The 20993-nt window shown below is 40.7% G+C and overlaps 1 protein-coding gene across 1 annotated transcript in view; it reads left to right on the forward strand.

The window, feature by feature from the left end:
- Window positions 1-9223: 9223 nt before the first annotated feature.
- Window positions 9224-20993, forward strand: part of HABP4 (hyaluronan binding protein 4) — a 45589-nt gene continuing 33819 nt past the window's right edge. The window contains exons 1-2 of the mRNA XM_069088025.1: window positions 9224-9657; window positions 14302-14464. Coding sequence (XP_068944126.1) covers window positions 9252-9657; window positions 14302-14464 — 569 coding nt within the window. The 5' untranslated portion in view covers window positions 9224-9251. The remainder of the gene's footprint in view (window positions 9658-14301; window positions 14465-20993) is intronic.

Consider the following 20993-nt stretch of genomic DNA (forward strand, 5'->3'; position numbering starts at 1 on the left):
GGGTTGTTGTTGGTGGTGTGTTTTGTTGGGTCTGTGGGTTTTTTTCCCTCGCTTTTACTCCCCCCGCTGGCTGTTCTCTTTTCCTGTTTCTCCCTCCCTCCCCCCCCCCCCCCCCCCCCCGTGTCTTTTCTAATTTTAACTGTATTGGTTTTGTTTGTACAACAACTTAAATTTTATGTCATCAAAGTTGTCCATTTTACTTTCTGTGAAACTGTCTCTTGTTTGGACATAAACTCTTGCTCGGTCCATAGATCTGGTAGGTAATTTCTTCCATGCTCCTCTAATTCATTTATGAGATGACCCTTTACATCCAAGTCAGGTATCCATTTGGAGCTTGTCTTGGGATATGCTGTGAATGGTCTGTACCTAGTTTCTGCCAGAATGTTTTCCACTTTTCTCACCAGTCTTTTGTCTAATAGTGAGTCCTTGCTTCAGTAGCTGGTGTCTTTGGGTTTATCAAAGTCAAGGCTACTCTTCTTGTTTGTTTCTCTATATCATGTGCCCAATCTGTTCCACTGATTAATCTATTTCTTTGTCAGTGCCAAATTATTTTGATGGTTATGGCTTTGTAGTACAGTTTGTGGCCTGCTACTACTAGGTTCTCTTTCTTCCCTCTTTTCCCCATTAATTTTATTGACTTTTTGTTCCTCCAGATTAACGTTATTATTTTTTTTTCCCAGCTCTATAAATCATCGTTGGGTAGTTTGATTGGTATAGCACTGAATATGTAAATTAATTTAGGAGTATTATAATTTTCATTATATTGACTTGGTCTGTCCTTGAGCAATAAGTATTTTTCAAAATATTAATATCTGCCTTTATTTGAATAAAGAGTGTTTTTGTAATTGTGTTGAAGTTCTGTGTGTGTCTTTTCAGGTAGACTCAAGTATTTTATACTGATGATATTTATTATCCATTAAAAATAGAATTTCTTCTTCTATCTCTTCCTGTTAGCTTGTGTTGATAATCTACAGAAATGCTGACAATTTGTAGATTTATTTTATGGCCTTCAACTTTGCTGAAGGTATTAATTGTTTCAGTTATGTTTCAATTGACTCTCTAGGGTTCTGTAAGTAGACCATCATACAATTTGTAAAAAGTGATAATTTTGCTTCCTTGGTTTTAGATAAATGCCATTTATCATTTTAAGAAAAGTTTCATTTATTCTTTAACTTTCGTGAAAGTTGAAAACTTCTCCCCCAGGGGAATCAAAAGCTTTTTCTGCATTGTTGATATATTTGTATGATTTTTGTAGCTTTTCTTGTGATTGATATGGTTAGTTATAGTTATAGTTTCCCTAATATTGAACCAGCTCTGAATTCCTGTTATAAATCCAGCCCCATCATTTTTGTGATGTGTTGCTGTAGTCTCTGCTCTAACATGTTCAAAATTTTTGCATAAATATTCAATAAGGATATTGGTCTATAGTTTATTTTTCTGTCTTAATTCTTCCTAGTTTTATTTTAAATGATGCTTTTATTTTTCTTCCCCATTAGCAATATATAGAAATGGTGATTTTTGTGGATTTATGGTTATAAGATTGTCTCCATCAATCTCATGTTAATTTTCTAATTAAACCTCATAATCTGAAAATAGTGATAACTCTGCCTTTTCCTGACCAATATTTGATCCTTTGTTTCTTTATTCATTTTTATTCTAATCTTATACCTAATGTCTTATGTACTATGTCAAATAATAGTGGTGGTCATAGGTATTCTTGATTTCTGATCTTAGTGGAAAGGTTTCCAGAGTTCTTTTAACATTAACAACATTAGCTCTTGGTTTTAGATAAACATGATTGATCATATTAAGAAAAAATTCTTTCCTTCTTATCCTTTATAATGCTTCAAAAAATACAGATGAGTTCTACATTTAAAAAATCTGTCTGTATCTCTTGATATAGTAATGTGATTTTTATTTTTTATCTATATGATTTATTGTGTTATTTGTTTCTTTAATATTAAATCATCCTTGAACTCTTGGTATAAATTCAATTTATTTATAATGAATAACATATACACATGTGCAATTTTTCTCACACACAGCTATAGAGTCTAAGCACTCTTAAAACATGGGATATACTGTGGTATGAATGTAATTGGAACTTTTACCAATCTGGAATTTTATTCACTGTACAAAACCCATGGCCCCAATCTGGGACAATTTAAAAATTCATTCACATATATTTTTTTTTTTAGAGTTCGCTCTCTTCCGCTGTCTCTCCCTCTGGAGAAAAACAGAACAGCTAATATGTATTTGTTACTTAATGACTTCTCCTAAATTAATATTGAACATCAATACAAATGTAACAGGGTTTGGTTGACTATTTCTCATGTGTAATAGCATACATAAGATCACTTACTGTAGCGGCAAGCACTCCAGCATCCCCAGGGTGGCTGCCAACACAGGTTCTTAGATCTGTTTTTCTAAAGGAAAGCAACTCAAAATGGGTTAACAAGCTTACTTTAATCAATCAAACATATCATTTACCTTGTTCAGGGGAAAGTCAGCACCCTGAACTTCAGAGTATACAGAGGTTACAAGCAGAAGTTACAAGAAAACAGAAAAACATATCAAGCAAGACAGGCTTCCAAACTGTTCAACCATTACATCCATACCAAATCACAGTTACCAGAGAGGGAAGCATCAATATCTGGGCTTTCAAAGCTGGGGGGCTCTCTCAGAGTCTCATCTGGTCAAATCACACAACACTTCTCAAAGTGAGCCCCAAAGCAAAGCCTCCCATCAGGGCTTATATAGCCTTCTCCTGGCTCAGAGAATGTAACAACCTTCTTGACCCACTGCCCAAGCACAAAGTATCTCCTGAGAAACAAGCCTCCCACCACAGGCTCCAGGTGCACTTAAGCCTAGGGGCAGGGAAGCTCTTAAAAATTTACAGTCCTATAACATTCGGCCCCAAGATCTTTCATGCCCATAGCTTAGGTAATTTACATTTGAATTAGCACTAAACATCTCTTAGGAATGTTATAGGAATGTAAAATTTTAAGATCTTCCCTGACCCTAGGCTTAAGTGCACCTGGAGCCTGTGGTGGGAGGCTTGTTTTTCAGGAACACCCACACCTTGGTGCTTTGTGATTGGGCAGTGGGTCAAGAGGGTTGTTACATTCTCTGAGCCAGGAGAAGGATATATAAGCCCTGATGGGAGGCTTTGCTTTGGGGCTCACTTTGAGAAGTGTTGTGTGATTTGAACAGATGAGACTCTGGGCAGCGGTTGAGAGCCCTCGGGGCTTTGAAAACCCAGATTCTGATGCTTCCCTCTCTGGTAACTGTGATTAGGTATGGATGTAATGGTTGGACAGTTTGGAAACCTGTCTGCTTGAAATGTTTCTGTCTGTATACTCTGAAGTTCGGGGTGCTGACCTTTTTTTCCCTGAACTAGGTAAACTATACATATTTGACTGATTAAAGTAAGCTTGTTAACCTATTTTGAGTTGCTTTCCTTTATCAAAGCAGATCCAAGAACCTGTATTGGAAGCCACCCTGGGGACGCTGGGGTGCTTGCTGCGACACTTCACTTGTAGGCTGATCATCCTTCAGCCAAGTATTTGACTCATTCTCATATTTAGTCTTATCACCCTGAGATTTAAGGCAATCCAGGAATGTGCTGCATATTTTCTTATTAATCAATAAACTTTTTTTTTAAGCAATTGGGGTTAAGTAACTTGCTCAAGGTTACACAGCCAGGTGTTTCTGGGTGGGTGCTAAGTGTCTGAGCCCGGGATTTGATCTCCAGGTCGTTCTGACACTGGAGCTGGTGCTCTTACTCGCTGTGCTACCTGGCCGACCCAATCAATAAACTTTTAACCTTTATCTCATTAATCAGTTAGCTCAATATCCCACCAAAGTTCATTAAATAATATTTTAATTAATTGGAAAACCCCCCCTTACCCAGTAGCAGTTACTTATCTCTATACAGTAAATCCATTAACCTCATCGGATTAAATAAATACTAAATTTGTTGAATATATAGTTAGTGATGAAATAAATAACAAAGTAATTATTATCTCCCTTTTTTCTCTGAACTCTGCTCTTCTCCAAATATGATAAGAAAACAATATTTTGAGCTTCTTTCAGGATCTCATTCCTTAAGATTTTTTCTTCTAGACTCACCCCTAAAAAAATTCCCCTTGTAACATTTCTTCATAAAACAATTAAGATAGTTCTAAAAAGAAAGGAGTTTCTCCTGACCTTTCATTCTCCTTCACAAACTTATTATAGATGCTTTTATATCAAAATTACCTCTCTCAGGCAGACTATCTCCTTGATTCTTTAGTCAGAAGCACCCCAAACAATTTTGTAATTACAATTTTAACTTTAATGTCTTCACTATTAAAGAGACAGTAACATTTTTATAGCCTGTGTATGAGAGGCTTTTGAAACAGAAGTTGGCCAAGTAATAAAACTAACTTAGTAGATATTTACATTTTAATTAATTAATTTCCATGAGAGTTGTGTAATAACTTTTCCTTTACTCTTTTTTTAGTTTCATTCTGAAATCTCTTGTTTCTCCATTCCCTCTCATTGACTTTTCCTCTCATATGGTCATAGAATATACTATTTTTTAATGCTTTGCTTTTCCCACTGTTTATTATTTCTTCTGAGAGAGGTCTTCTCAAATTTCTTTTTTTCTTGTCATAACCTGTTCTTATTGTCTGTTTTTAGTATTTTTTGCCTTAATTTGAATGAGGTGCAGAAAGTTCTTCAAAAAATATGACATGAATGCATAGTGATCACAGCAACTCATTTACATTTTTTTTTAAATTTGTGTGCAGAAGATAGAAGTACAGATCAGATAACAGGATGAATAGAAAAAGTATGCCATGGTGTTTATTTTGGTAGACAACCAGGTTAAGTGATTTACCTAGGGTCATACAGTTGAGCACAACCCCACCTTCCATTCCCTTAATTGATCTGTAAACAGGCTTTTTATCGTAACTCCACCCTTCCCTTCCCCTAATTCATCTGTAAACAGGAATTTCAGCACAAACTCCACCCTTCCCTCTCCTAATGGATCCTAATGGTGGGTGGGGGTTTCGGCCTAGGGTAAAATCTCTGCTCTATTCTTCCCCTTACCTAACTCCCCCACACACACACACACACACCTCCTATGGAGTGTTCCCCATCTCCACCCATTCTGGGTTCCCTGTACCTCAGCCTAGGAAAAACTTCGAGCAAATTCAAATATACACTGACCAATCACTGACTGTAGTTTCAGTTTAAGTAACCTGACTATTGTAATCTCTTTAAAAAGTATTATTCATGCCAATTCACTGTCTGATTTGGGTATGTGACCCCTGCAGTCCCAAGGTAATAAAATCCACTTCCAATTTTAATCTCGGGGATCTCTGTCTCACTCCTTTATGCCCTACAACACTACTAGTAAGTATCTGAGACTAGCTTTGAATTTAGGTCTTCCTGACTCCAATGCTGGGTGCTCTATCTACTTTACTCCCTAGCTGCTCCCTATACCCCTACAATAATAGTGTCAGAAGTGCCCAATGAGCTAAAGTTTGCTGAGGGAAGTGAGAAGAAAAAGGGATGCTTTTAATATTTTTTTTCTGCTATACTGGGAAAAAAGAAGATGATGAAACAGGACTGCTAATCAAAATAGGTGAAAACGCAATTGAAAAGAAGGAAAAACTACTCAACTTTTTTTTTCTGTTTTCTTTTTCTTTATCAAGGAGAACAGTCTTTGGATCTGAAAAGACAAAGCAAAATTGACTTAAAGTTGATAACTAAGATAAATGAGGAGCTTGTAAAAGTGCACATGATTGCTTCTGGCCAATTAAGTCACCAACCCAAATGAATTGCTCTTCAGATCAACTAGATCCCATGTGTAAGTCACTATGTAGATGAACTATAACCTATTTTAGAACCAAGAAAGAATAGGTAGACATGACTGCTACATGATCATCGAAACATCTTTGAGACTAGAAAAGATCCCACATGATCTGAAAAGGCCAGTTATTATAGTGATTTACAAAAAAAAAAAATAAAGGAGGGGAAGATAATGAAGTATGCAAAGTATAGGTAAGTGAGTTTGACTTTGATTCCTGGCAAAATTTCAGAAGCTGTTATTAAAGCCAGTGAACATCTAGAAAATAAAACAGCAATTGTGAACGACCAACATGACTTAATCAAGGACAGGTCATCCCTTTTTGTTGGCATTATTAGGCTTTTATATTGGAGGAAAGCTATAGATACATCATTACAGGTTTTAGAAAAACACATGACTAAACTTCTCATACTAGCCCTGAAGACAAGCTAGAAAGATATAGGTCAAATGATAGTACAGTCAGGTGGATTTAGAACAATTGAATGTCCCTACCTGAAGAGCAATTATTAATGTTTTTATGTTAGCGTGGAAGGTCTCTAGTGTAGTACCTCAAGGATCAGTTCTGTGCACTGAACATTTTTATCATTGCCTTGGTAAGGAGATATATGGCATGTTTGTGAAATTTGCAAATGACACAAAGTTAGGAGTAGTAGTTAACATGTTGAATGAATTAAACACTGCAAAGATTTTGAACATGAGGACAAAAGTGATGATGTTTAATTTTATGAGGATATATATAAATTCTTATACTTGTATTTAAACAAAATCAACTTCATAAGTAGGTCTAGGAAGACCTAGGGCAGGTCTTCCTAGGTAAGTATATTGTCTGAAAAAGATCTGCAGACTTTAGTGGAATGCAAAGTCAACATGATACAATAATGTGATATGTTAATGTTAGGTCAAAATGACAACAAAAGTTGAGGCAGCATAAAGAAGTGGGTGGAGTGTAGGAGTTAGGAACACCCGGATTGTTGTGAGACTCATTCAATATTTTATGTAAAGCATTTTTGCAAACTCTAAAGAGTGCTATATAAATGTCAACTTCAAATATTATAGTAGTATTCTGCCATGTTCAAGCTGTATCTGGAACCTTGAAGGACTAGAACTTGGAGGGGTATTCTCATAAAATAAGTATGTGAATGTGGGTATATGTACAAAAGCCAGGGAAGGGAACTGAGGAGGAAAAAATGAGATATATGATAGGAAAGCTGTGTAGCTTAATGAATACCAAGCGAGAATGGAATTATCAAGAACCAGTGTCATGAAAAACTGAGAAGAATATCAAGGAGAAGAGGGTGATTGATAGTATCAGAAACTGCTCAGGGATCAAGGAGGGAGAAAAGGCCATTAGATTGAACAATTAAGAGATTGTTGGTAACTTTGGAAAGAACAATTTTGGTTGAAATCAGACTCTAGAGTCTAGAAGAGATTGAGATGAAAGGAAGTAGGTTCACCAATTGGAGATACCCTTCTGCCTACTCTACCCTGTGATGCAGGAGAGTTTAGCCTGCATGGTTGCCAAAAGCTTCCACCAGATGCTGGATGATGAATCAGAATTAGAAGTGTTGAAAGCGAATTTGTGGGAGAACATAACTGACTCCATTTTGTTCTTTATTAGCTCTTTTGCAGTACATGACCCCTACATGAATTACAAGACCATCAGTAGCAGCTGGTTTCCTTCAGTACTTTCTTTCCTTTTCAAATTGGTACAGAAAGACTTAATTGGTTAAAAAAAAAAAAAGAAGAGGATTTCAGAGTTTCTGGATTGTCCCCCTCCTTTCTCTAACCAGACAAGTAGCTCCCCTTTGATTCAGTGGAATTGGCTCTGCTATCAATGCCATATATCTGATCTGTCTCCTGAGGCTAATGACATATTTTCCTCAACAAGTACACTATTTGTATGACTAGCTGCATTGCAATGAGCAGTCATATTTTTTATTTCATATAATGTATAAAATTGCTCAGTTGTGGATGGCGTCATTACCTTTCAACTGCTGGTGGCGGTAGGCCTTCCTCACACCTTAAAGTTTGTCTCCTGCTTTTTTTTTTTTTGGCATATCGATAATAGCTAGTGAATTGATAAGAAAATCCAGGCTGTCGTGTCAAATGCTGCAAAGAGGTTAAAAGAGCCACGTTCTGAAACTAAACATAAAGGCGTTCATTGATGACCTTGGAGAGAGCAGTTTTATAGAATGATGGGAATTGGAGTTACATCGAAAGGTTTCAAACATGATTGCGAGGCAAGGAGGTGAGGCAATGAGTGTAGCTTGTTGCTACCGCAGTGAAGTCTAGAGAAATATGATGACAGATTTAGAAGTGGCGGGGAACTTCCTTCCTTCTTCCCTGCCTTCCTGTTGTAATCCAGGACAGAGGAGAGAGCAGAGAGGGAGAGATTGAAGATCCAAGGGAGAGATGGGGGCTGACTGATAAAGCGCCAGGTCAGACTGGATCTCGGTGTGGTTGTGACCGAGGATAAAGAGGGGGTCGTTCGAACGCTTAAGCTTGGCAAGTAGGAGCGCCCCTTCAAGCCCTGGTCCTGAGTGGGGAAGCTTTAGGGCAGAGGGATTCTGCATGGCGCTCGACCTTCTTTCTGAGCACTGGGTTTAACAAACGCTTGTTGGGCACAGGGATGGTTCCTGTGGTCTTGGTAAACGGGGGTGGCACTGGTAGCGTTGGGGTCTTAAGGGGTCTGGGGCGCAGGAGGCGCGGGTGGACGGCATTCCACGGGAGATGGTGACGGGGTTGTCGCGTCCTGAGGCAGCCTGGCGACCTCAGGCGGGGGCTCGGTTCTGTGTCTCTTCCACGACTTCGGACAGACGCGGGCGGCCCAGGTCACAGCCCGGGCTGGGAGAGGAGCGGCACACGCGAGGCGCCGCGGTGGAAGGCGCTGCAGGGAGCCGGGGGACCCGACCCTCTCCTTCTCTCTCCCCGGAACACTAAACAAGGCGGAGCCCGCCCAGCGCTCGGTGAATCACCGCGGAGCCAGGCTCCGGCCCCGCCTCCTCTAAGCCCGCGGCTCCCGCTCGGCGGCCAACAAGCCCCGCCCCCAGAGCCGGCGCCTCCTCCCCGCCGGCTGGGGGACGGGCAGAGGCGGGGCGCGAGGTTGGCGTGACGAGACAGGAGGAGGCATGCAATTGGCCGTGACGCGAGGCCTGGGCGGGGCCACCCCCATTGATTGGTTGAAGGGCGGGGCCTGCGGGGAGGGGCCATCTACGGCGGCTGGCTGGGCTCCGGGGGCGGCTGGCCGTGGGGGGGGTGTGGGCCGCGGGGCTGGGGACCGCGGCGGGCTGAGGGCTATCGCGGCGGCGGCGGCGGCTGCGGGATGGAGCGGAGCTCCCGGCTCCGCTGAAGACTGGCATCGGCGGCGGCGGGCGGGAGCGGGAGCGGGCGGAGCATGAAGGGGGCTCTGGGCAGCCCGGTGGCCGCCGCCACAGCCGCCACCTCCGTCATGCAGGAGAGTTTCGGCTGCGCGGTCGCCAACCGCTTCCACCAGCTGCTGGACGACGAGTCGGACCCGTTCGACATCCTGCGCGAGGCCGAGCGGCAGCGGCAGCGGCAGCAGCAGCAGCAGCGCAAGAAGCGCGACGAGGCGGCGGGGGCGGCGGGCGGCGGCGGCGGGGGCGGCGCGGGCGGCGGGGGCCGGAGACCCGCCTCGGCCGGGGCGGCGGGCCTGCGGCTGAGCGGCGGCGGCGGCGCGGGCGGCGGGGGCGGCCGCAGGGAGTCCCAGAAAGACCGCAAGATCTTGTCGTCCCCCTCCTTCTCCCAGCCCGACAGCTTTGGGGGAGGCCCGCAGCCGCCCGGTACGTGCAGCCCTCCCCGGCCCCGGCCCCGCGCTGGCCCCGCACCGCCCGTCCGGGCCCCCTCCCCCTCCCCCTCCCCGCTCCGGAGCGGTCCTGACCGCACAATCGTGGCCATTCCGTCCGTGCCTCCCCTTTCTGAGGGTCTGGTCCTTTGGGCCCCCCCCCCCCCCCCCCCCCCAGAGGGGGGGCGGAGGGCCGGGGGGGGGGGGGGGGGGGGGGGGGGGGCGGGGAAAACCCCCCCCCCCCCCCCCCCCCCCCCATTCCGCCAAGGACGATTGGGAGGAAAAAGTTGCGCTGTTGTTCGCTTGGGCTCCAACGCGGGGGAGGGGGCGGATTGTGTCTGCCTGGGGAGGGTGAGGACGCTGCGGGCTGAAGGGAGTCTGACCACCCGGAGTCACCGGGAGTGACCCCAGCTGCTGTGCGGGGTAGCGGGGTGTGCAGCCGCGCAGTGCCCAGGTGCGCATCGGGGAGGGAGCTCCGTGCGGTGGAGGCGCGGGGGCGCGGGGGGCCGGCGTCTGAGTGACCTTGGCGCTGTCGGCTGCTCTTCGGTAAATTGGAGCGGGTCTTGGGTCTTGGGTCATGTCAGTCCGCTGCTGATGCGTCCGAGATGGCGCTCTGCACGCGCGCATTCTGATGGCGGTGGTGGAGGTGCCGCATTTCTCGGGACTCAGCCTGGTGAGCTGGCACTGTGCTCTGCCAGACAGCCGCCGCCTTTTCCTTCTGCACAGTGTGCTTGGGGCGATGTCTGAGCTTTGCTTGGGGCTCCTGCTCTGTGTGCTTTCTGTTGAAGATGAGAGGGCTCCTAAATATCAGAGAGTGGAGTGGAGTCGATTTTTCAGTTGATCTGTTTGCAGGCATGCCGTCTACTCTGCTGACCCTACAGGATTAGGTTAAGGACTCTGTACGGGAGCACTGAGTCATTTGGCCTAATTTAAGCTTTAAGAATCTGGAGGCACTAGATAATAATGAATTACTTTTACCTGTGAAATATGATCCAGAGCTAGCGCTGCTTTACAAAACTGTCTAACTGTGTCACTGAGTACTTTTAGAATGCAGTTAGGGATGGCATTTGAAAGCTGTCTTAATGTTGGCTTATATGGTTCCTATGAGGTCTTTATCAAATGATTAAGTGAAACTTTGATAATGTAGATTTTTTTTTCCCCTTTGATTAAAAACATTTTGTTTAACTTTAGGCTGATTTTACCTTATTCTATATGTTATTCTAACAAATGAAGATTTCTGTTCTTTGTCCTCTGGAGTTAGTATGAAACTTAGTATTTAGTGATATCTAATATGATTACAATTATTTGTAAGTTCCCAAATCGACTTTTAAAAAGTCACTTTAACAGCTTTGCTAGTCTCTTTTCCTAGTCTAGGAAATTTTTTGCTACTGTATTATTACTTGATAATTCTTATGAGATTCATTTTAAAGAGTTTCGGTTGACTTTAGTTAGTCTAAAGGCTTTGTGTTCCTTTAGGAATATATTGGGTTCCAGGAGTAAATCAAAGTATTTGTTTCTTTTTGTGAAATTACTTTGTTACGCTTCTGTGTAATAGTTTCGAAAATGCAAGTCCTAAATTTATAGCCTTGGAATATTATTAAAGTATTGGGTGTTGGGCTTTGTTATCTCTGAATTTTCACTCAAGTAGACAACATTGTAGTATGTGAAAACTTAATGGGGACAAGAAATCACAGTTCAAAGGATGTGAATGATTTACTAGATCATTTAGCAATCAGAGAATGTCATACAAATCATAAGCAAATTTTTTTCATTGAAAATGGCTAATGTTTCTTTTGTTTAAATAGTTGTTCATATACTGAAAAAATGTAAATGTAGCAAATGTAGATCCATGTAACTGGACCTTGTTTCTGGAGGTTATCAAAGTTCTTGCTTCAGTCCTAAATTCCCCTAGTAGCTATAATTATAGAAAATTCCTTAATATGGTCCTTAAACTAAAAACTTGATTTTTTCCAGATGATTGTTGTAGATGTCATTTATTTAGTCCCTTTTATACAAATTTGCTTGTCTTATTCTTTGATCAGTGATCAAATTGCATGTGCCAGCCCTTTATTGAAAAGGGCTGTGAAATGCAAGGTTTGCATTATGTACTCACAGTTGCTGATACAGCATAGAGAAAGGAGCTGCATTCTGCCTCAGTCAACTCCTAAAACTGTATTTCCAAAGTTGAAACCTTTGTTTATAATACTGTACATCTTTTAGAATTTTGAAGGCAGAAAAAAGCCATTACAACACACAGTACTTCATCCAGTTCATAAAAGGCAAGCATTCAGAGAATGGATAAGATTTTTGGCAAAGAAATGTTAGTAAGGACAGATATAAAGCTACATGATTCTTCATTTAAATTAATGTATTCTAAATACCTTTTAAAATATATTAGAGTGGGACATTTACTAGCTGTATGACCCTGGGCAAGTCACTTAAAGTCACTTAACCCTGATCCTCTTTTCTCTATCTCTATGTGTCTCTCTGTCTCTCTCTCTCTCTCTGTCTCTCTGTCTCTCTCTCTCTCTCTCTCTCTTTCACACACACACGCACACACACATTTGTATATATTGAAGTGGAAAGAAAAGTGTTGTCTAAATTCTTGTGAGGAATTTTCTACCCAAGTGGTATTTTTAAAAATGATAGTTCATTGATGCCCTACCTACATTTAATTTTTCTATATATTTAAATGACTTTGATTTAATAAGAAAAATTCATATTATTTAAATGTAGAATACATTTACATGTCATATGTTCTTAGTGCATGTGATGATGACGGTTAAAAATCAATCTTAAATTTAAAATACTTCTTAGAACAGTCTTTCATTTTCATAGTTATTAATACATTTTGATAATCATACTTACCAAGATTTGTAATTTCAGTCTACATGGTATCCTTTTCTGTTTTAGCAATATGGACCAGATGAGCTAACATTACATGCAGTTTTCATCTTCTCAATATTCTCACTAGGATTTTCATCATTGATCTGGCTCTTCAACAGAACTGTAATGATAGCACTATTCCCTGTGGAACTAAAGAATTCATGAGCTCAGATTATAATTTTGTTGCAAGATAGAAATCTGTTTAAAACATTTTCAAGCATAAAGCATATTACAGCCATTGTAAATTGAATTTAAATCTATGGCATACCTAATTTCAATATACTATCAATAACAATATTCCATATTTTAACATCAACAAATTAAATTTTTTGGATGGGCTTAACTTACCTCCATTTTTAGTAGCACTAGGTATATGGTTTTTTTTACTGAAAATTGGTTCTTATGATTTATTAGAACTATTATTTTATATCTGGTCTGTAGAGTTTTACATGCAATGAGTTAATTGATAATTAGCTCTCCTTGCGGCTCTATTGAGAAGTATTCCAGTAGTTCAAAATAGTTCACTATGATTTTAAACTTTATGCCCACAAATCCTAGTAGAGGACGAAGATTCTATGTAATTAGAGCTGAATTAAAAGATATGAATGGGGGCCGCTAGGTGGCATAGTGAGTAAAGCACCAGCCCCAGAGTCCCGAGGACCTGAGTTTGGCTCAGCCTCAGACACTTAACACAAAAAAGAACTAGCCGTGTCACCTTGGGCAAGTTACTTAACCCCAATCGCCCTCAAAGGTAAAAAACAAAACAAAACAAAAAAGATATGAACAGAAGAGACCTATTAATCAATTGTCATTTGATTAACGTGATGTGTAAAATAAAGATTTTTATTTTCTTAATAGTATGACCTGTTAAAATTAGATCAGTGATCAAATTGCCAGTTTTTCTATTCATAGTTTCCAGTTGAAAGCCATCTTTGAATAAAGGAATGGAATAATTTGACTTCTCAAAGTAGTAATCTTTTGAATGTGTGAAATGGCAAGCTCAATTTCATGTAGGAGGAACAGAATTCACATATGTAAATTTCATCAAAGACGAAATCTTAACTAAAAAATAGACATATTAATTACAAGTAGAATAAAAATATTTACTGGTTCACTGGTAATTTTAGTTCTTAATGGTTGTAAGCAACATGAAGTTGGGTTCTACCCACTAAGAGTGTCCTTTATGAAGTACAGGACCAGCCATAGTTTGCACAGTATTTTGATTTTCTTGTTGCAAATGAACTCTAGCCATCATGTTTTAGTGGTTTAAACTAATGAAATAGGGTGACTTTATTGTTATTGCATCAACCATACTTATTAAAGCAGGATGAACCAAAGAATTGTTATAGTTGGGTAAAGAACTTTATACAGAAGTATTTGTCTTGTGGCAAATTGGAGAACATAACTAAAAATTGTTTTAGGGGGTTTAGTTAGAACTTGTGGTTTCATTGGTGTGGGGAGTTCTTTTTGTGCAAACTTTCTATGGATACAAATCTGCAACCTGTCTCTATCCTACATATAGTTTTAGAATTTTCCCTGGGGCACTGAGTGATTAGGGAACTTGCCTGTGGTCACATAGATACTGAATATCAGTGACAGGACTTGAACCCAAGTCTACCTGACTTTAAGTTCTCTTGAATGGCATTCACTATGCTATATTGTCTATCAAGGCAATTTAATATTCTTTATCAAAGCCAAATTCAGTACTGCTTTGATATGGTTATTGTATTGTGACATTACCTTTTTCAAATTTCAGGTCAAAAGCGAGCTGCCAGAAGAGGGGAGCAGCAGGCATGGAATGATAACCGAGGAGCAGATATAAAACTGGACAAGACAGAACGAAGAACTTACAGGGAATATCGACCTTATGAAATGGAGAGACAAGTGGAGTTCACAGTGGAAAAGTTTACAATTGGAAAGTATGTGACTTAATGGACTCACCAGTACAAGCAGCAGCTCAGTGTTATCTGAGCTGCACTGACCTTCAGCATCATTTCCTGCTGCTAACAGCATGCATGGGCTTTATGTGCTGTTATATGCCAGGCACTGTGCTAGATTCTGGGGCTATGGAAAGACAACAAAAAAATAATGCTTACTCTCAAGAACTTCACAGTGTAGCAGGCAAACAACTATGTATGAGCAACATGTATAGAATAAGTTGGAGACAATCTCAGCAGAAAGGCGCTAGCATCGAGGGGGATCAGGAAAGGCTTTTTTTTTTTTTTTTAGAATGTAGGATTTTATCTTAGATTTGAAGGAAGCCAGTAAATCCAGGATGCAGAGATGCTGGAGAGGATTCCAGGCATGAGGGAGCAGAGCCAGGGAAAGTGGAAACAGTAGAGAAATGAAGTATCTCATGCAAGAAACAGCAATGTCACCAGATCATAAAAGTATGTGGCAAGAGGACTAAGGTGTAGGGGCGACTTTATGGTGCAGTGAATAGGGCACCAGCCTTGGAGTCAGGAGGACCTGAGTTCAAACCCAGCCTCAGACACGTAACACTTACTAGCCGTATGACTTTGGGCAAGTCACTTAACCCCAATTGCTGTGCCTCCCCGCCTCCAAAAAGCAAAAAAAAAAAGAGGACTAAGGTGTAGGGGCGGCTATATGGTGCAGTGAATAGGGCACCGGCCCTGGAGTCAGGAGGACCTGAGTTCAAACCCAGCCTCAGACACGTAACACTTACCAGCTGTATGACTTTGGGCAAGTCACTTAACCCCAATTGCTGTGCCTCCCCACCTCCAAAAAGCAAAAAAAAAAGAGGACTAAGGTATAACAAGACTTTGGAAGGTAGGAAGGGCCAAATTATGAAGGGTTTTGAATTCTAAATAGAGTATATTTGTTCTTAGAGGTGATAGGGAATCACTGGAGTTTACTGAATGAGGGATGGAGGTAACATGGTTAGACCCGAGCTTTAAGAAGATCACTTTGATAGTTGAGTGACGGATAGACTGGAGTAGGGAGATGTTTTAAGGCAAGGGCATCTAATCATCAGGCAATTGAAGTAGCTTAGGTGGGAGGTGATTAGGGTCTGAGTAGTGCCAGAGTCAGGGAAGAGAAGGGAGCATATTAATGAGGAAATAGAATCGAAAAGACTTAGCTACAGATTGTATGGGGGTGGTAGTGAAGGCAAAAGAGGAATTGGGGATTACAGATACCTAGGTTGTGAGCCCAAGTGACTGGGAGGATAGTGGTGCCCTCAGTAATAGGAACTTTGGGGGAGGGGTTATTGGGAAAGATAATCAGTTCAGTTTTTGATACTTTAAATTTAAAATTTTGGACATGTTAAAGATGTCGGCAAGTCATCCAGTTTGGGATGACCAGTAAGCAGTTGGAGATGTGAGGCTAGAGATCAGTAGCAGATTATTGGAGATATTTTGTTAGCTTAAGTAACAATTTTATTTCACTTAGATTTTCTGTTTGTATACTTAGTTCCTTCATTTGTCTAAACTGGATAAATAACTTGTTTTGAGTACCCCTAATTTTATAGAGTTAAAATCATAGATTAAGAATTGGTTGAGAGACCATATAAATTATCACGTCTACCCTCCCATTTTACAGATGAGGAACTGAGGCTAAATGATTTGCCTAGGGTCATACAGCTAAGTGTGTGAGGTGAGATTTGAACTTTATAGTTTTTCTGACTTCTAGTATATAACCAAAGAATATAGGATATGTTTGTGTATGTGTCTACACAGACATATATCCCTTTACAAATATAGAATACATCTCCCTTACAAACAATTGTTTGAGGAAGGTATTATTTCCTGATTGTTAAAGTATGAGAGTTGAGATTTAGAGAGACCTTAGTCTTGTCTCTCTCGACTTGTCTAAGTTGCACATAATAAAGGGTGAAGATGGAGTTTAAATGGGGTTTGTGACTTTAATTCCAGTGTTCTTTTCAAACATCATGCTCTCTCTTTTATCAATGCCTTCTTCAACCCTGACCAATATCAAAATATGCCTTTAACTTTACTGGAAAAAAAAAATGGAGGCCATGTGCTGTGAATTTCTTTGTCTTTCCTATTCAACACCTCAGAACCTTTTACATCTTCACCTATACGTGATCTCCTTCCTTAGATCTTTTTGGAAAGAAGTGCCTTTCTCTTTGCCAGGTACAAGCTTTCTACCAGTACCATTGATCCTATATACTCCTGTTTCCAGGAGCTCACCTCATCAGTCATTGTCTTTCCACCTAGCCATCTAGCTGGCTTTTTACTGTTTCTTTTTTGTAGCTGCTTATAAACCTGCTTAGATCTACCCAACTCTGAAAGATCCTTCATTAGATTCTGCCATTTTTTCTCCACTTCACTGTCATATGCACTTTGCATCATATATACTTACTGTGCTTACTGCCTTTGCTGCTCACTCACTCCTCAATTAAATAAGCATTTATTATGTACAAGGCACTGGGGATGTTTTGGTTTTGTGATCGCTCCTTTCAGTGATACACATTGCAAAGCGTTGATGTGGCCATCGTGGAGTATTCCTCTAACTGTCATCTGGCTCATCACAAAGGAAACCTAAAGTGGTGGAGAGACGTTTAGTATGTGCTGTATAAATTTGCTTTCGTTCATTTGCAGTTTGTCCAAGACCACCTACCGTATGTTGAAAAGAGCTTGAGTGGGGCGGCTAGGTGGCTCAATGAGTAAAGTGCTGGCCCCGGAGTCAGGAGGACCCGAGTTTGGTTCTGGCTTCACACACTTAACACCCCCACAAAAAAAAAAAACTAGCAGTGTGACCTTGGGCAAGTCACTTAACCCCAATTGCCCTCCAAAAGGAAAAAAAAAAGAAAAGAAAAGATCTTGAGAACTTATTAGACATCCTACATCAAGAATTCAAAGAAACCAGGGGGAAAGGGTATAAAGGAAGGAGATTCAGCAGTATCAGACCTCAAATTATAAAGTTCTAGAGCATTGTTGAAGTGTAAAATGGATAAACTCAATTATTTTAAATTAAAATTTTCTTGCATAAATAAAATCATTGTAGCCAAGAATAGAAAGAATGCAGAAAATTGGGGGAAAATCTCATGGTTGGTCTCCCAGATAGGATGTGATTGTGTTGGAATACTGTTGTGGTCTAGGAAATGATGAGCTGGTTAATTTAGAAAAACGTGAAAAGACTTGGACATATGAAGGAAGATGCTGTCCACCTCCAGAGAAAGAAATGACAAGTGGGAATGTGCATAGTATGATATATATGTGTGTGAGTGTATATGTGTACATATGTGTATATTTATGGATATCTGTGTGTGTCTCCCCGGTTTAACTATAGCGTATAGCCTTCTTTAGGGTAGGGTGAGGGACAGGGAGGGAAAAAGGTAAAAAAATTAAAGTGCACAGGAGAGAAAAAAAGAACCTAGAAGGGAACAAAGAAGAGTTGGATAGCTTTGAAAATCATGTATCGTTACTTATTATGTAGGTCTTATACTGAATCCTCTCTTGTGTTCTGCTGTTAACATTCTTTTTATTTCTTTTCTCATTTTGTATTTAAGTTTAAACTGAATTAAAAAATTTAGGGGAAAAACTTAGGATACTGAATTCAGAAGCTTCTAAGTTGATAAACTAACCTGTTTTTATTCCAATAGATCATGATGTTGGTGATGATAGTAGCTAGGCTATATCAGTCAACTCACTAAGCATTTATTAAGTGCCTACTGTGTGCCTGGCATTTGTATCTGGATATAGAAACAAGGCAGCTAGGTGGCACAGTGGACAGAGTGCTAGGCATGGAGTCAGGAAGACTCATCTTCCTGAGTTCAAATCTGGCCTCAGTCATTAGCTGTGTGACCCTGGGCAAGTCATTTAATTTGCCTCAGTTCCTCATCTGTAAAATGAGCTGGAGAAGGAAATGGGAAACCATTCCAGTATCTCTACCAAGAAAACCCCAAACGGGTCACGAAGAATGGGACATGAGTGATATGACTGAATAGCAACAGCAAAACAGAGACAGAAGCGACACAGTCCCCTTCCCTCAAGAGATTACATTCTATTAGAGAAACAGAAACAGTGGTTATGTACCAGAGAGATACGTCATTTTAAAAAATTACATGTAAAAATAGTTAACATTAATTTTTTAAACTTTTGAATTTCAGATTCTCTTCTTCCTTCCCTTCCCTCTGCCTTCCCTAAAATGACAAGCAGTTTGATGTAGGTTATTCATGTGCAGTGATAGAAAATGTATTTCCATATTAGTCACGTTATACTAGTGTAACTGGAAGGAGGTACTAGTAACTGAGAAGGAGGAGGAAGACTGACATGTTGTCACTTGTGTGGATTCTCCCCCAGTGAGAACCCCATCAGAGTGAATGCCAAATTGTTGTCCTGTTAGAGGGCTTTGCTGAAGGCTTGCTCCTTTCCTTTCAGCCGGGGCTGGCTGGTTAGTTTTACAGTTTTCCCCATGTTATTTTAAAGCAAAGCAGCTCCCAATAATTCTATCCCCTACTCCCTGGGTAAAGGACAATTAGCAAGTTAACCATTGGCAGCAATGTGGAGAGACCTTATCCACTCCAGATTAAAGTTAAGTGTAGTGTTCTGGTGGACCAGCTTGTAGCGTCCTCTCTACTGTGCTTTGATACTGCTTTCTTGGCTGGGGCCAATATGATGCCTCCTTTGTTGGGCTTGAGTGCTGCCATAGACAACATTGCCACTGCGTCTTTGTGCCAAGCCCTGGGCATTCATTACTTCTGGTCCCTTTGTGCTGGGACCTTTGTCAAGGTCTGGATGCTACTACTGCTCCTTATGGCCAGACTGAGTGTTGCTGCCAGGGAACCAATAAATACTATATTTGCTGCTACTGCCCACTATGTCAGGGCAGAGGCTACTGCTATTCCCCTTAGAATGGGGTCCCAACTTTTTACCAGATGCACTGTCACTGCACCATCCTCTCTCCCAAATGCTGCCTTCAAGTTTAGGAATGTACATCTTAGGATAAGCCGTTTGCTCACCTCTGCTCAAGGGAAGACAAAACAAAATAGATGGTTCAGTCTTGGATTTGTCTAAGCCAGTAAATGTGTGCTAACTGTAGTCAGGAAGATGAATTCTTACATTGGTCAAATCCAGATACTTGTTGTTATTCATTTGTTTCAGTCGTGGCCAACTCTGTGATCCCATTTGGGGTTTTCTTGGCAAAGACAGAGTGGTTTGCCATTTTCATCTTGACTTCAGATCTGGTACTCTATCCATAGCACCACCTACCTGCCCAAATCCAAATATAAATATATCTCATTCTGTGTTGAGTCCATCATCTCTCTGTTATGTGGGGAGCCTACTTAATCATCAGTCCTCTGGAATTGCAATTGATTAGAGTTCTTGAGGCTTTCACAGTTCCTTTGTCTTTACAATAATATTGTATAAATTATTCTCTTGGTTCTGCTTAGATTACTTTGTGTTAGTTCTACAATCGTCCCAGGATTCTCTTCTTTATATCTTTATCATTTCTCACAGCACAGTAATATTCCATTATATTTACAGGTCATAATTTGTTCTCCCACTGTTATCTGCCTACTCAATTTTGGCCCTAACTTACTGTTGTTTTGAAGCATCTGTCTAGGATATATGTGCTTGTAACACCTGCGTATAAATTAGTTTCTTTTTAATGAGTTTAATGAGTTTATTTTGAAACCCAAGAGTAATATAAAGGCCCATAGGGTCAATGTGGAGCCCTTTTTTATGGAGGGAGGTTTTTTTTTTAGATGAAAAATTATGAGTTTAATTACAAATGTTCTGATCCCATTAGGAAAATTTCTAGCATGTAGGCAGAGGTTGAGCTCTGTCTAAATTTACATTTATTTATATCTATTTCTAATCCTGGCTTTTTTGTGGTTGGGACAAAATTCAGTTTTTTGGGAAAAAAAAGGCAGGGAGGGGAGTGGAGACACCATTAGAGATGGCTTTCTCAGGGAGTTTAGCCATTAAAGGGAAGAAAGATAAGAGTGATAGTGGAAATGGATGGATCAAGTAAGAGTTTGTAAAGGGTAAAGCAAGACATGAGCATGTTTCTAAGACAGGAGAGAAGCAGCAAGTAAAGAGGTAGAGATGAAAATTAATGAGAAATGGGGATGGTAGAGGGGGCGATCTGCTAGAGAAGATGGGATGGAATAGGATCACCCTTGAAGGAGTTTGCCTCCCTAAAGAGAAGGACCATCTTGTCATGTGAGACAGGGGGCAAAGGAGGAAACCATAATACATGATATGAGATGAAGAAGAAGGGGAAGAGAAGATTCTTAGCCAAAGGCCTTGGGTTTGTTTTTTTTTAAAGGGTGCCATGTAAGATTTGAGGAGGGATGAAAACCTTTTTAATTAAAAGCCACTATGTGGAATATAGGATAGTTACTCAATTAGGGAGACATCAAACATTGTCTTGCTGCAGGCTCAGTTGGTATTAATGTGACATCAATTTTCTGTATATCCCAGTCAGCACAGTATCAGGATTTTCTCCAGTTCCATT

This window comes from Petaurus breviceps, unplaced genomic scaffold (genome assembly GCF_028583685.1).
Source record: "Petaurus breviceps papuanus isolate PSGF00001 unplaced genomic scaffold, PetGlider_PUasm1.0 183, whole genome shotgun sequence".
In the NCBI taxonomy this organism is placed as follows: domain Eukaryota; kingdom Metazoa; phylum Chordata; class Mammalia; order Diprotodontia; family Petauridae; genus Petaurus; species Petaurus breviceps.